Source organism: Neophocaena asiaeorientalis, unplaced genomic scaffold (assembly GCF_003031525.2).
Source record: "Neophocaena asiaeorientalis asiaeorientalis breed wild unplaced genomic scaffold, Neophocaena_asiaeorientalis_V1.1 scaffold656, whole genome shotgun sequence".
NCBI lineage: Eukaryota > Metazoa > Chordata > Mammalia > Artiodactyla > Phocoenidae > Neophocaena > Neophocaena asiaeorientalis.
In genome coordinates this window covers 369229-386385 of record NW_020172180.1, presented here as the reverse complement: position 1 = coordinate 386385, position 17157 = coordinate 369229, and the positions used below count along the sequence as shown (strand labels likewise).

At 36.6% G+C, this 17157-nt stretch overlaps 1 protein-coding gene across 3 annotated transcripts in view; it reads right to left on the bottom strand.

Moving 5' to 3' along the window:
- DIAPH2 (diaphanous related formin 2) overlaps window positions 1-17157 on the bottom strand; it is an 863347-nt gene that overhangs the window by 480030 nt on the left and 366160 nt on the right. For all 3 annotated transcript variants that reach the window (XM_024761235.1, XM_024761244.1, XM_024761229.1), the window contains one exon: window positions 628-729. In XM_024761235.1, the coding sequence (XP_024617003.1) occupies window positions 628-729 (102 nt within the window). The remainder of the gene's footprint in view (window positions 1-627; window positions 730-17157) is intronic.

Here is a 17157-nt window from a genome sequence, read left to right as displayed (position 1 = left end):
CAAAAAGCACACACACACACACACACACACACAAATGAGGAATTTAATACAGAGTGGAGACTATGTCAAGAAAAACTTAGGACCTGTGTAAATGAAGATGGGTTTAACTGTCCAGCTACTTTAGGAAAAGCGTATTTAATGGTTGACTGCTTTGTTAAAGGCTTTAAGGTTCACTAACCAGTTTTAAAGTACAGTGGTTAACAACTAGCTCACATCACAATTCCTTCAAATATAAAGCAAATAGTAGTAAAAGGATTTGCCCAATGTGACTAGTGAATACTCTAAAACTATCACTCCCAGGCCTAGGCAGAAGGAAAAAAAATATATAACACTCTTTTCAACTCTGCCTTTCCTCTCACTGTGGCCTCTAACAATGCTGAATGATCATTACTTTCCAAAGCTTTATTATTCATAAATTTCACCTGGCCTAGCCAAGGCTAAATTATGGTAGTCTCTATTATGGCTGAATGGCAAAAAGGCAGCCTAAATCATGTTTACACAGAATTTTGTTCCTAGTAGGTGCTAAATATACCTGTTCAAAGAAGTTATAACTTTGTTTTAAATACATCCAACAACCCCTCACCACCACCATCACCACCACTCCCTACTGAGAAAATAATCACATACAAAGATTCTGGGCTGTTTTGGGATCCAAAATTCTCAACTCTTTCACTTTCTTCTTTGTAGGCAGGGTCTTCTTTTCTTCAAAAGCTTCTGCATTCTTTTGAACTGAAAGAAAAATGTTGATTCATAAATAATAACAGTGCTAATCCAAATACACAGAATCACATTAGTAAGGCATATTAACTACATTAATAAAGCTCATGCCCAAATCAATAAATGGGTTTATTTCATTAGTTCAAGGAAGAGGATAAACATAAAAATATAGACCTGTTTAGAGGTTTCCCTACAAATTAAATATCAGCACTTAAGCAGAAAAGATAAGCCAAATAGAACCAAAAATCAATTTCTGCTTCTTACCTAATGTGCAGCATTAATTACTCCTTAACCAGGTTCCTACAGCAGTAATGGAATTAAATATATAGAAAAATCTCCCTAATTTGGACTAATTGAGGAAAAAGGCAGATGTGCATTTATCCTAAAATATGCTAAAATTTAGGCAGGTCTTTAATTCAGTGAAATTGCTTTAAAAATATCTAAGGTAACTTTAACTGCTAAACAGGTTGCCATATAAAAACTCCTGCTGGGACTGCTTTGAAGAATAGACATGAAACATTTGCAAGTTATACAACAGTTAGCACCTATTTGCATACCCATAATTAATAAACCTCAAAGACATGGTCTTTTCAGTAAGTTCCCTTTGTCTCCCTCACCATTTTTTAGTGCTCTTTGCTTTCTCTAAGAAAGCAAAGAAAGCTCTTTGCTTCCTTATGCTATATTCAGAAGGTAACCCTTGAGTTCCAAACAGTTAAAATGTCCTGAAACCGTGAGGAGTGACAGTGCCAAGGAAGGGCTTTAGACCCCCATCACTTCCACCAGCCCTCCCTCCAAACAAGCCATCCCCCAAACCAAATTGAAAAACAACATCCTGTCTGCTAAGAAAATGAAGATTTATGTCAAATCCCTAAACCCCTCCTACACAGAAATTCTACAGCTACCACTATATACCTGTGTTGGCAGTTTACCTCTTCTAATATAAAAACAGGGTTGTAGGTAATGGGAAAAAATATGAGAAAAGTAAAGCCAACATTTTTCAGTCAAGTAGAATGATATGCTCTTGGGCCCAAACTCTTGCTGCTAAATTTCATCACTAAATCACATGGCCATCATCATGCTGTTTCTTTATTACTTTTAAAAAATATAATGTCATTTTGAGGCAACCAGTATTTATCTGATCTTTGTTAAGGAGATCACAAATAAGTTACTGATCTTCTTGAGAGGAAAAGTAACCCACGACCACAGTAGATTTTTTGCTAAGCTATGTGTTTACAGGTGTGAGCATCTGGAAAACTTTCTAGAAGGCATCAAAATATTGTGGGTCCATTAAGACATCCCCCCTTTGTTTTACTGGTGCAAAATATATGAAAATTAAATGAACTTACTACAAAAATCACAGAAAAAAATAATTACCTGAATAACTAAATTCCTAACAGTTAGTGCTAAGCTCTACAAGTATGACCAATCTAAAGTGATGGAGAGTCCAATCAGGCTAGGTAATTACACTTAACAATCATGATCTTATGGGAGTGCCAAGTAGTTTGCCATGTTTACACAAGATAAGAGAGTTATTGGTCAACTGGAAGAAAAATGACTTTTAAGATATTCTTTTAAAACCATCACAAGTGTTCCCCCAAAGGATCTAAGACTACAGTGTCTCTCCAATAAAATAATCAGCATTTTAATTTATCCTAATTTTCAAGCCACTCCCAGCTTAACACAACTCTATATAAAGAAATAACAGTCAAAGAGTCAGTCCTTTTGTCAATAAAAAAATTATCTGAATTTTATTGAAATTACTTCTAGTATCATTCAGAAATGTGTCGTAGTCAAACAGATTAGTCAAGAAAACTGTCCTAATCTTTCAATATGCCTTAAATCCCACTATGGGAGACTAATTAACAAAGTACATATACAATGAAAATGCTATAGTATGAAAGACATATTAAGATTATCCTGCAAACTAACAGACTCCTGACTAAACCAGGAATATACAATGCTCATTTTGTATGACATCATAGTTTTGCTTTTTTTAAAAGTATATTTCAACCTCTCCCCTTTTCACATGAACAGACTGTTTAAAATTAAGATTAGATCTCTTAAATATCTTGAGTTCACAGTTTTGTTTTTTGAATCCTAGTATATTTTCCTTGTATTATACAATTTGGTTTTATCTCAGGCTCAAGGAATGGTAAGAATTCCATGAGTGGGCCCTGCTGTTCTGAGAATCATTAGAGTAAAGCTAGTTTAAAATAACTCCTTAACTAAACAGGCTTTCAGAAACAATAATGTTTTCACCAGGATCAGTAGATACTGACCAGTGGCTATTATCACCTTTGGCTTTCTTGTCTTTAAAAGCATTCCTTAGCAATCACAACCACAGGCTTAGATAAATATAGAATTTGAAGAGAGGCAATGATGTATGAAACTTAACTATATAGTATTGAAGCTTTCCTATATTAAAAAGTTCCTGCTTTCATAATGACTAGAAAATGCCACTTTTCCTAAGATGCTTTTATTTCATATATGTTTCTAATACTTACAAAACTTAAACATTCCATAACTTAATTTAAAAAAATGGATAATCCCATAACTCAGTTAAAACTCAAATAGATATCTCTCCAAGGAAGACATACGGAATGGCCAACAGGCTTATGAAAAGATGTTCAACACTGCTAATCACAAAGGAAATGCAAATCAAAACCACAATGAGATATCACCTCACACCTGTTAAGATGGCTATTATTTAAAAAAAAAAAGATAAGTGCTGGTGAGAATACTGAGAAATTGGAACCCTTGTACACTATTGGTAGGAATGTAAAATGGTATAGCCACTAGGGCCACTAGGAAAAACAGTATGGAGATTCCTCAAATAATTAAAATAGAACTACTATACAATCCAGCAATCCCACTTCTGGGTATATATCTAAAAGAATTGAAATTCAAATCTTGAAGAGTTATCTGTACGCCTATGCTTACTGCAGCATTATTCACAATAGCCAAGATATGGAAACAATCTAAATGTCCATCAAAGGATGAATGAATAAAGAAAGTGTTGTATATACATATAATGGAATATTATTTAGCTTTCAAAAAGAAGGAAATCTTCCGAATAGCCAAAGCAATCTTGAGAAAGAAAAACGGAGCTGGAGGAATCAGGCTCCCAGACTTCAGATTATACTACAAAGCTACAGTATTCAAGACTGTATGGTACTGCCACAAAAACAGAAATATAGACCAATGGAACAGGATAGAAAGCCCAGAGATAAACCCATGCACCTATGGTCACCTAATCTATGACAAAGGAGGCAAGAATATACAATGGAGAAAAGACAGCCTCTTCAATAAGTGGTGTTGGGAACACTGCATAACTACATGTAAAAGAATGAAATTAGAACACTCCCTAACACCATACACAAAAATAAACTCAAAATGGATTAAAGAGCTAAATGTAAGGCCAGACACCATCAAACTCTTAGAGGAAAACATAGGCAGAACACTCTTTGACATAAATTGCAGCAAGATCTTTTTTGACCCACCTCCTAGAGTAATGAAAATAAAAACAAAAACAAAAACAAACAAATGGGACCTAATGAAGCTTAAAAGCTTTTGCCCAGCAAAGGAAACCATAAACAAAACAAAAAGACAACCCTCAGAATGGGAGAAAATACTTGCAAACGAGGTAACGGACAAAGGATTAATCTCCAAAATATACAAGCAGCTCATGCAGCTCAATATCAAAAAAACAAACAGCCCAATCAAAAAATTTGTGGAAGACCTAAATAGACATTTCTCCAAAGAAGACATACAGATGGCCAGCAAACACATGAAAAGATGCTCAACATCACTAATTATTAGAGAAATACAAATCAAAACTATGAGGTATCACTTCACACTGGTCAGAATGGCTGTCATCAAAAAAAATCTACAAACAATAAATGCTGGAGAAGGTGTGGAGAAAAGAGAACCATCTTGCACTGTTGGTGGGAATGTAAATTGATACAGCCACTGTGGAGAACAGTATGTAGGTTCCTTGAAACTAACATATGACCCAGCAACCCCACGACTGGGCATATACCCAGAGAAAACCATAATTCAAAAAGATGCACGCATCCCAATGTTCACTGCAGCACTATTTACAATAGCCAAAACATGGAAGCAACTTAAATGTCCATCAACAGAGAAATAGATAAAGAAGATGTGTACATATATACAATGGAATATAACTCAGCTATAAAAATGAACAAAATTGAGTCATTTGTAGAGATGTGGATGGACCTGGAGACGGTCATACAGAGTGAAGTAAGTCAGAAAGAGAAAAACAAATACTGTATATTAATGCATATATGTGCAATCTAGAAAAATGGTATAGATGATCTTATTTGAAAAGAAAAAATAGAGACACAGATGTAGAGAACAAACGTAGAGAACAAATGTATGGATACCAAGGGGGAAGGAGAGTGGGATGAATTGGGAGATTGGGATTGACATATATACACTATTTTTTTTTTTTTTGGCTGCATTGGATCTTAGTTGTGCAACATGGGATCTTTCATTGTACTACGTGGGCTTTTCATTGCAGTGCTCGGGCTTCAGAGCATGCAGGGTCAGTAGTTGTTGCGTGTGAGCTCTCCAGTTGTGGGGCACGGGCTCCAGAGCGTGTGGGCTCTGTAGCTGTGGCACAAGGGCTCTCTAGTTGTGGCGCACAGGCTCAGTAGTTGCAGCATGTGGGCTTAGTTGCCCCATGGCATGTGGGATCCTAGTTCCCCTACCAGGGATCAAACCCACATCCCCTGCATTGGGAGGTGGATTCTTAACCACTGGACCACCAGGGAAGTCCCTGCCTGACATATATACACTATTGATACTATGTATAAAATAGATAACTAATGAGAACCTACTATATAGCTCAAGGAACTCTACTCAATGCTCTGTGGTGACCTAAATGGGAAGGAAATCCAAAAAAGAGGGGATATATGTATATGTATAGCTGATTCACTTGGCTGTACAGTAGAAACTAACACAACACTGTAAAGCAACTATACTCCAATAAAAATTAATTTAAAAAAAAGAAAGAAAATCACCATCCTAGGGTACACAGAAAAATAAATAAATCAATAAAGAAGGAAATCCTGCCATATGCAACACCATGGATGAACCTGGAGAACATTATGCTAAGTGAAATAAGCAAATCACAAAAGGGCAAATACTGCAATGATTACACTTATATGAGGCATCTAAAATGTCACACTCATAGAAACAGTGTAGAATGGTGGCTGCCAGGAGCTGGAGGGAGAGGGATATGGGGCATTACTGTTCAGTGTGTTATACAAGTTAAATAAGTTCTACAGATCTGTGGTATAACACTGAGCCTTACAGTTAACAATACTGTATTGTGTACTTAAAAATTTGTTACGGGGGTAGCTCTCATGTTAAATGTGTTTATAACAACAAAAAAATAAAACTTAAATTTATTTTAAAACAAAGTAAATTATAGTGATTCTATAATTATTTCAAATTACTTGAATGAGACTAGAGATGCTTTTTAATTCTCAATACAAAAACTTCAAAAATTGATTTTAGCATCAATGGCCCTATGATCCTCAGGTTCACAATGAGGCCTCCAGTCGTATGTGATCTCTCCCTGTACAAATGAAAACCCATACAGCCACTGGGCTTAAAACCGATGGATTAAATTAATTTGCGTGCTTAAATTGGCAATGCTAATCGACTGAATAATGATGAAACATTATAAAATACTGTCTGTAGGAAGATAATGATGTAATAATAAAGGCATTTGTATTATTATTAAAGATATGTTAACATCAAGATACTAATTATCTGACATAAAAGGCCCACTGAGTATTCTTATATTTCCTGTAATACATGGATTTTTACATGCAGTTGTACTATAAATTTATTCCTTTACAGCTGAGGGATGATCATCAGCATAAGTAAAGTAAACATGGTTACATTCTTTCCCCAATCTAATTTAGGCAATGTTCAGGAATCCCCTATTAATTTCCACTATCCCAGTGGATACATAGAATATGTGTCAAGATGCTCGTAATTTGTAGCAAATATTAAGATAATATAAATGGGTAACACTGAATGATTTACATGGTGATAACTGCCATAAATCATAATAAAATTTTTATAACTAAATTATCTCAAAATTCCTGTGAGAAAGATTGATTCCTAAAGTTGGCATCAATACTATTCATTCATTCACTCATTCATCCAGCAAATACTTGTTGAACACCTACTATGCGTTAGCCTAGCATGAGCATATAATGGTACACAAGACTTAAATGTCTACTCACATGTCTTTAGTAAGTGGTCATAGGAAAATTACTAATTGTGGAAGTATCTCCAAAAGGTATATAACAATTATAATTTCCTTATCCATAATAATATAGCTTGAACGAATACCTGCATAGCACTCAGCAAATCTCCCTTTTGTTATTGGAAGCCATAGTTCCATATTAGATAATATTGTTATCTTCAAATCAGCATCAACTGATGTGTTACATCATAGAATAAGGAATATATGAGAACTTCCCTGGTGGTCCAGTGGTAAAGAATCCGCCTTCCAATGAAGGGGACACAGGTTCAATCCCTGGCTGGGGAACTAAGATCCCACATGCCACGGGGCAACTAAGCCCATGTGCCGCAACTACTGAGCTTGAGCGCCTCAACCACAGAGGCTGCGTGCCTCAAACTACAGATCCCATGTGCCCTGGAGCCTGTGCGCCACAACTAGAGAGAGAAAAGCCACACGCTACAACTAGAGAGAAGCCCGCACGCCGGAACAAAAAAAAAAAGATCCTGCATGCCTCAACGAAGATCCAGTGTGCTGCAACTAAGACCCAACACAGCCAAAAAAATAAAGAAAAGAAAAGAAAAGAAATATTTTTTAAAAGAAGGAATATATGGAAAAGTAAAATATGATACCTCCTATTAAGTGCACTATATACAAAGCCAGGGTAAATAAAGCTAATAATAGTAGTGTTCCAAGCCACATTGAAAATTTATATAGCTTCATACATACATATATGCACGCATATTCAACAATGCCCAACTGTCATTTCAGATATATCATACAAATAAAATAATTGTGACTTCCTGACATATGTACATATTTTGTTCACCTGCATACAATTCCAGAAGTGATTCTAACTATATGGAAATAACTTTTCATGTATTAGTTGAAACAGCTGTTATTTTAGCTTCAATTAACAATTGTTCAAATGAGTGCAACTATGACAATGGCAGGCAGGGAAAATCTACTATGCTTTCTGTATGATAGCTGCAACGATTTTTTCATTTAATTGTTATCTTCCACTTTCTTCAAATCATCTTTATCTTTGCATTTCTGGAAATATTAAACAAACACAACTGAAAAATGCACAAAGGCTTATATACGTATATATACATATATATACACACACGTATATATACATGTATATGTATCTGCATACACACTAAAGAGGTAAGTGTACTAATGGTAATAACTAAAACAATAATAATAGTGGTAGTAGTACTAGAAGTAGTAGTAACTACAACCATAAACATCACAACCCTCACCAAAATCAACTTTTATTAAATATCTGCACTGTGCCTGGAACTAACTAATTTAATTTTTATATCACCTTATATGATAGGTATTACCAATGTCATTTTACAAAGGAGGAAACTAAGGAAGAGAAAAATTGAGTCATTTGCCCAAGGTCGTATAGCAAGTAATAAAAGGATGCTCAACCTCATCAGTAAATCAGGGAAATGCAAATGAAAACAACCAAGGAAACACCATTTCACACTCATCAAATTGGAAATCACAAAAAAAGTCTCACAATACCAAGTATGGATGACAAGGTGGAGAAATAAGGATTTGATTGTGCCAACAGTAGCAATAAAAATCAGGACAACCTTAAAATAAACATTTGTTAATGCCAAATATATTTAAGGTCTGCTTACCCTGAGTATACCCCAATCCTTCCACTTACAGGTCAAACGATCAAGGAGACAAGGATGTTCACTGTAGACATGCGTTTATAGCAGTACAAAAATTGGAAACAACCCACATGCCAGGGGTTATGAAATGGGTAAATAAATTGTGGTATATTAATATAACGGAATACAACCCAGCATTTACAGTGACAGTGCTACAACTAAATATTTCAACAAGAAGAGATCCCAAATACAATGCTGAATGGAAAAATAAAAGTGGTGGAAAATGGTGAATGCAGTATATTAGCATTCATCTAAATTAAAAATAAAACACAAATAATCTTCTGTATTATTTGTAGATGAGTATATATATACATACACACATGCATGCACGCACGCATACACACACACACACACACACATATATATATATAAAGAAAAATTATAAAAACATAGAATAGATACTCAGCAGATTAATGACGGTGTTTGTCTTGGAGGAGGAAAGTGATACCAGAATAAGCAGAACCCTTAAAACCTCAACTTTAATGTTTTATTTCTTACAAAGCAAAGATCTGTAGTAAATAAGACTAAATGTTATTAGCATTTGTTAATTCTGGGAGGCTGCTGCATGGATGTTTGCTATATTGGCCTGTGCAAAGAACCTTTCTTTTCAACATAAAAATAAAAATATGGCTAGATTGATACTTAAATATGTCCATCCTTTTTTACAGTTTACAGACTGTTAGTTAGCCTCAGCAATCCCAAGTACCAAGTATAAGCAGGAATCAGAAACAATAGAGAAGAGAATGATATAAAAAAAAAAATACTGGTCAAGATTAGTCAGTTTGGAAAGCAAGTACAATTTTATTTTCGATTGTCTGTGAATCCATTTTGTGAGGAGTAACACATTTGTTTACCAAACCTTGGGAGGAAAGGCTGCTGTAATATGCACTGGGAAATTGCTTCTCTGTCTCCTCTTACAAGAGCCTCATATTGCAGCTGTGAAGCTTCCCCTCTCCACATTGCCTACAGCTGTGCACTAACTACAGCATCCCACAGAAAGGTAGATTTCATCCTGACACCTGCACAGTACCTGAAGCCATAGGAACGGCATTACCAGGAGTGTTCTCGAAGTTTAGAGCACACTGCACAAGACTAATGGTTCTAATGGTGGGAATCACACACACATACTTTGTAATGATTTCCAAATTAAGGAGCAAATCTTACTGGTTGTATTTTAGACAAGAACCCCCCAAATCAGGCAGCACATGTTACTGCAAATTAACATCTGCATAACTAATATACTTGTACACCTGTTCATTAAACCAATTCCTGAACACTGCTAAATGTCACCAGAACACTATGTTTAACAACGTGCATAGCTAATGTTGTATATCTTCAATTGGGCCTCAATAGCTAAGCAGGTAATGGATATTTTAGGAAGGACAAATAAAGTTAGCTTAGAGGTTTTAGGGAGAGTTTCCCTCATTTGAAATGATCATTTAAATGCCAAAACTCAAGTATGGTTTTTACCTCAACCTGGTACTTGACAAATGAGGTGGTGGGAGTTCTTCCTGTTAACCTTTAATCTCTGTGAGTACCTGACTCAAGCTCTAGTTAATCCCTTTACCCGCAGCTTGGCTCTGGCTTTGCTACATAGGGACTGATGTTTTCTGGCCATCTCATACACTCAGAGGACCTCCTGTTCTGTCAAATTTCCTAATTTCTTGTCACAAATCAGTACGTCCAGCAAGAAACCCCAAGAGCTAAGTGTGTCAAACAAAGAGGAGTATTGAGAAAACACCACAGTTAGGAATTATGATGCTAAAACCCAGTGCCACTGGGCTAATAGGGCATTTCTTGCTGAGAATACAGTTTGGGCATTCATCATATCCAGGTTTTTCTTTCTTAATGTGGTCCATCTCAGACTGGTACAAGTCCTGCACACAATTCAGTTTAACGCAGAAGGCAATTAACCTTGTTGAGCAAGAGTGAGCAAAATAACACCCTGAGAGAGTTGGACCCAGAGCCTCAACTTGACAATGTAGGATTTTTCAGTCTGGGTTTCAAGTATACCTGAGCATGTCTAGAAGAACGTCAGTGTTCTAGATCCCACCAGGGACTTATTCAAACGACAGAAACTGGGAGACTATGTATCCTAAAAAGAAACTTCTAATCTCCTGGATATTTCCACTTGGTTGCCCAATAATTGTCTCTAATTTAGCACATCCCAAACCAAACTCCTTGTCTGACTCCCAAATCTGCTTTAGTCTTTTTCTCGACAAATGGCAACTTAATTCCAATTGTTCAAGCAAAAAAAAGGTGGAATCATCACTGACTCTTTTCTTTCACAGGCCACATCCCACTCTTCAGCAAATCCAGCATTTGATCACTTCTGATCACCTCCACTTCCTACCCAAGGGTTTCAAGCCACCGTAACTTCTAGCCTAGGTTATTGCAGTAAACTGATTAGCCGTCTCCATCCTATCTTTGCCCTTCTTCACTATATCCTGTCAATTCATTTTATTCCACTGTTCAGAAACCCCCTATGGTTTTCTGTCTCATTCAGAGTAAAAACCAAAGTCTTTACAGTAGCCTAGAATGCCTTGCTTTGTTTTTTATTAAATTTAATTTTTTTAATTTTATATTGGAATATAGTTGATTTACAATGTTGTGTAAGTATCAGGTGTACAGTAAAGTGATTCAGTTAAACATATACATAGATCCATTCTTTTTCAGATTCTTTTCCCACATAATTTATTACAGAATATTGAGTAGAGTTCCCTGTGCTATACAGTAGGTGTTGTTGATTATCTATTTTATATATAGTAGTGTCTATATGTTAATCCCAAATTCTTACTTTATCCCCCGCCCCACATTTCCCCTTTGGTAACCATAAGTTAGAAGGTCTTACTTTATATTCCATGTCCTCTCCTTAGCTACTGTGACCTCAGCTTCTACTACTTTCCTCTCATTCCTTCTCCTCCAGCCACACTAGCTTCCTTGTTGTTCTTCAAATATACCAGACCAACTCCCACAGCAGAGCCTTTGCACTCGAGGTTATATCATCCCCAGATCTTCCCCTACTTCTTTCAGATCTTTGGTCAATGTCACTTTCTCACAGAGATCTTTCCTGATGATGTGCTTCAAAATCATAACTCCTCCCTCTTGGCACTCCTTTCCCCCTTTGCCTGCTTCATTTTTCTCTATAGCAGTTATCACCATCTGACATAATACATGTCTTCTTTATTTATTGTCTCCTTCCACTTTGATGTCAGCTCCATTTGAAAAAGGTATTTGTGACTGTTTTGTGCACTGTTACATGCTAGCACCTAAATCTGTGCCTGGAAAAGAACAGGCCCTCCAATTATTTGGAATTTATCCATATATATATATTTTGGAATAATCCATATATATTCACATTTGTGCACAATGATTTATGTCTAAGGTTATGTATTCCAGTATTGTTACTAGCAAAAGATTACAATTTTTTATCAATTGGAGACAGATTCAATAAACTATGGTACACTGGGCATTGTTTGTTTTTTTTGGAGGGGGGTTTTGGCCGCACCACGCAGCATGTGGGATCCTAGTTCCTGGACTGGGGATCAAACCTGCAGTGCCCCTTGCAGTGGAAGCACGGAGTCTCAACCACTGGACCGCCAGGGAAATCACTGGGCATTGTTTTTAACAGCAAAAGGTTTGAAATGACCCAAAAGCTCATCAATAGAAGATTGCCTGATTAAGCCATCATGTGTCCCACTCAAAGGACTACTCTGCTGCTATATCCATGACCAAGGAAGCTCTTTATGGAATGATCTTCACAAATATCGTTAAATGAAACAAACAAGGTATACAAGACTGTACAGCACATGCTACCATTTATGGGGAAAACAGAGGAAAAAATATTGATATGTATTTGCCGGTATATACGTAAATGTTTCCGGGAAGATTTACAAGACATTTATTACATTAGTTACTTCTAGGGAAGCAACTAGGTAGCTGGAGGAACTGATTTCTGTGTAACTTATGAAGAACTAGAGTGAGAGGCTTAGAGATTATATCAGGGACCCAAGGACTCAGAGAAGTCACCAGATTTTTAAAAAATGGTTGTGCGGACTGGAGAAATATACTCATAAGAAGCACAGGCTTGATAAGGAAGCCCAAACCAAAGAACATTAGCTGACGAAGTGTGATCACCGCCACCCCCACAGACTTCTGGCATGAACCAAGAGAACCTTTGAAAAGCAGTTGAGGCAAATTCTAGGAATTGTGTAAGTGGCAGTCCCGGATAGGGCTAGATAGTCAATACTTCAGGCTTTGCAGGCCATACAGTCTCTTGCAATTCTATTCAACTCTCCCATGGTCTCCCGAAGGCAGCCATAGACAATGAGTAACAAACAAGCATGGCGGCTTTCAAATAACACCTATGTATTTACAAAACTAGGTGGCAGTCCGGATTTGCCTTCTGTAGTTTACCAACCCTTGACATAATAAGTGCTCAGTAAGTATCTAGTCCCTCATCCCCTTCCTTTTGTAACTGAGGTCAACTTATTCTTACTTCAACTTTTGAAAATGTGAGTAAATGTTCAACCTCTTCCCTGCAAAATAGCACCTAGAAGTGCCTTACTGTAACTGTTGATTGATAATTTTGTTTTTCAAATAGCGTTCACGTAATCAAACACATTTATACTCCTGATGTTTTTTTAAGTGTGTCAACCTTACGGGGATCAACGATTTAATCACAGACCATAACTGTCTCTTATTTATTCTCTGTATATTCTCATATGATTTCATCATATGTCTACATGTAAAATGACCATAAAAACAAATTAGCCTTAATAAAATTATAAAATTAGCTTCTACCATCCCATCAATATCTGGGGAGAATGAGAACTCATAAGGAGCTAAAATGTTTGGTAATGTTTCACTTGGGATATACTGGTTTATGAAAAGATGAAATCCAAGTTCTATAAAAAAACACACAGAAATCAGAACTTTGAATTTCATATAATACAGTTTTCTTACTTTATGTACATAAAAATATTACTGAGTATCTCAATTTGGTTTGTTACTGGCTGAGCTCAATGGGAAACAACCACAGTTACATCGTCTCTGTTTTCCCCTTTTGGATTCCAACTGGTTTCAATTTTATCTTTCAGCAGTAATTTTCTTTAGTTCAGAAACCACATCAGTGTATTTTGTTGAAGGCAATCGAAGCATGTGTAGGAGAGGGGTATCTGAACTTTTCATTTCTTTCTTTTTTTTTAAGTCAAGTTTGGTTTGTTGGTGACTTTCTATTTCAAAGTAGTAAGCAATATGTGAGATTACTCTGGAAATGTTGGAAAGACATGTTCAAAACAAAATCTGAAAAAGCTTAGAGTTATCCTGTTCTTAAGACAAACAGATTCATAACCCTCTTCTATCCCTACCTATCATCCTGTTATACTATCAAGAATGTCGAATGCTTGACCCCATCTCCTTGTCCTTCCCTACTCTCTCATCTACTTATAATCTGGATTGGAACACACCCATAATTACAGAATCAAAATGTCAAGATCTCTGTACGTAGGGCCTCAGGACCTGTATCTCTTAACAACTCCCCAGGTAATTCTGGATATCAACAAGGTTTAGAACAACTGCTCTCTGGCATATAATACAACACTCTGTAATAGCTCAATAATCCCCAAATTGAAAACTGCAAATATCATCAACAGTAACCTATGGAAGTCCTGTTTGTAATTTCTTCTACAGCTCAGAATCTAACACTGAAGGCAACACTTGCTCAACAGCTGGGTACACAGTAGTGACAACTGATGAGATTTTAAAAGAAAGTGAATGATCCTCATGGCACACTCTTTGCTTTTATTTTTATTTTTTTTGGCCACGCCACGCGGCATGTGGGATCTTAGTTCCCCGACCAGGGATCGAACCCACACCCCCTGTACTGGAAGCATGGAGTCTTGACCACTGGACTGCCAGGGAAGTCCCTATTTTTAAATCAATTATCAACTAGATATATTCCCTGAGAGCAAGGATCTTGCCATATGTTGCTTGCTATAATCTATCACTCTAAGTACACAGAAGTACATAGAAGTTTTAAGAGTAAATAAGAATGCATTTTGCACATTAATTTAAAATGTGTATATACATGATAAATTAATAGATAATACTAAAATTAATATTAGATACCAGGGCCTCCCTTCCCTTTTATAGATGCAGTTATCACCATGCTAGAAGAGAAAGGAAAAAACAATGATTTGTTGTTGAAAGGAAAGTGGAAGATAGTTGAAGACAGATTCATCGTTGTTTGATGTAAACATGCTCCTTTTTTATCACGTCACCGAGAACAACCAGAGCAGGTAAAGCTTGGAATATGCAAAATAGGGAGAGTTAAAATATTTTATTCCATGAAAACTAGAGTTTTCAAAAAAGGGAAAATTCAGTCTAACCAAAATCCACAGTTGAGCTCAACAAAATGATACTGAAGCAAGCACACTGGAGCTTGGTTTCATTGCTTTTGCACACCAAGTAGCCATTTTAAAGACTGTATGCCTTAGACCAATAGATCTCAAGAACCAAACTCTAGTGAAAGTACATAATCCCTAAAGAAAGTACTCTATTTTATGCCAAGGTCAACTTCAGTTATGTTCCTAGCTAGTAGCATGTTGATATCACCTATAAACAATGAGAATAATGATAACCTGAGTTCAGCATGTAAGCTATTCATCAAAATAAATTAAATCAACTTCTATGAAATCTATTCCATAGATGCACTTAGTTTAATATTGAGGCATTGATAGCCATAACTGGCGTCTATGTGTGAGTGTGCACATCACTAAATAGATCATAGTTAGGTGGCTTCTGTTTAACAATGACCTTCCATGAGGTACTTTATTCTACCAAATGCCAGAAACAGTTTGGGTTGTAAGCTTTTAAGAACTTAAAAAAAAGTTGTTGGATGAGGGTCCAGCTATAAGAAACTCTGTCTCCTGTGAGAACTATCTTTTAATAATACCATATTCAGTGCTGTAGAGCATTTTTAACATAACTAAAAAAGATACAGTATAAAACAAGAATATAAGCCTAATAGTTTATTGTAGAATAATTGGTAATTGCCTTCTGTGTACCTTTTATTAGTTTTTGAGCCTAAGTTCCTGTATTGTTTATAGAGGCATATATAAGATAAAAGCAATGTTTAAGATTAAATACTAACTCTCAGAGCAAAGCAAAACTCAGTGTATCAATACATTGCATCCTCACTGCACTGTTTCCCAAATTCTCTGAAATCTGTAGAATTCAGATACAGCTATCACCATATAAAGTCAAACACATCTCATAAAGATTAGAATGAAATCTACATTATGTGTAAAAAAAAAACCTCAGAAATCCCTTGAATTGAAGGTTTTACCTGAAACATAAAAGAGAAAGTAATAACCCAGGTAAGAAGCAGCTGCTAATAGTCACAGACAGCAAATAAATTTGACTGGATGAGGACAGCAACCTGCTGACTCTTTTTCCTAGCAAACTATTTCAAACCTGCTGTGCTCGCCATTAGGCTGGCCTTTACTTCACCCCAGCCACTTCAGTCCCATCACTGCAGGGGTTCATTGTGGCCTTACTCATGGCTGCCACCAAAGTGTGCCTCTGCTTTCAGCCTGGAATACTTTGAATGTGAACTTAAGCACTGGGCATAACTACAGAGAGGGAGCAGGAAGTCAATACATAAAATTTGGAACAGAGGTGTCATAAAGAAATATAATCAGTGACTTCCCTGGTTGTGCAGTGGTAAAGAATCCGCCTGCTGATGTAGGGGACATGGGTTCGAGCCCTGGTCCGGGAAGATCCCACATGCCGCGGAGCAACTAAGCCCGTGCGCCACAGCTACTGAGCCTGTGCTCTACAGCCTGTGAGCCACAATTACTGAGCCTGCATGCTGCAACTACTGAGCCCACGTGCCACAACTACTGAAGCCTACACGCCTAAAGCCTGGGCTCTGCAACAAGTGAAGCCACCACAATGAGAAGCCTGCGCATCGCAACGAGGAGTAGCCCCCGCTCACCGCAACTAGAGAAAGCCCGCTCGCAGCAACGAAGACCCAATGCAGCCAAAAATAAATAAAATTAATTAATTAAAAAAAATAAGTATAATCAAATTAAAAGCTTCAAATTGGCTAGTAAGAAATGATAAGACTCCTATTTCTTCCTGGAAAATGGTTCTAAAATATCAGGTGAAAAAAACATAAACTCCAAAGTTGGGTGTGACAATCCATGAAGAGGAATGAAAGAAGAGCTAATATATCTAGCTTTCCACTCAGAGCTCATGGAGATAAATCTGAAAAGACAATTAAAAGGTCAGAGATTACATCTGATATCTGGTGTAGTATATTTAAAAGCCAAGGCATACAAGATACAATAGGACTAAGTAAATATAGAAAGCTAAACAGTTATACTTCTTTAAAATTACCCTTGAAGTTCTGCCTCTAATACATATGTATTTTAAATATATTACGGGTATGACGAGTTATTG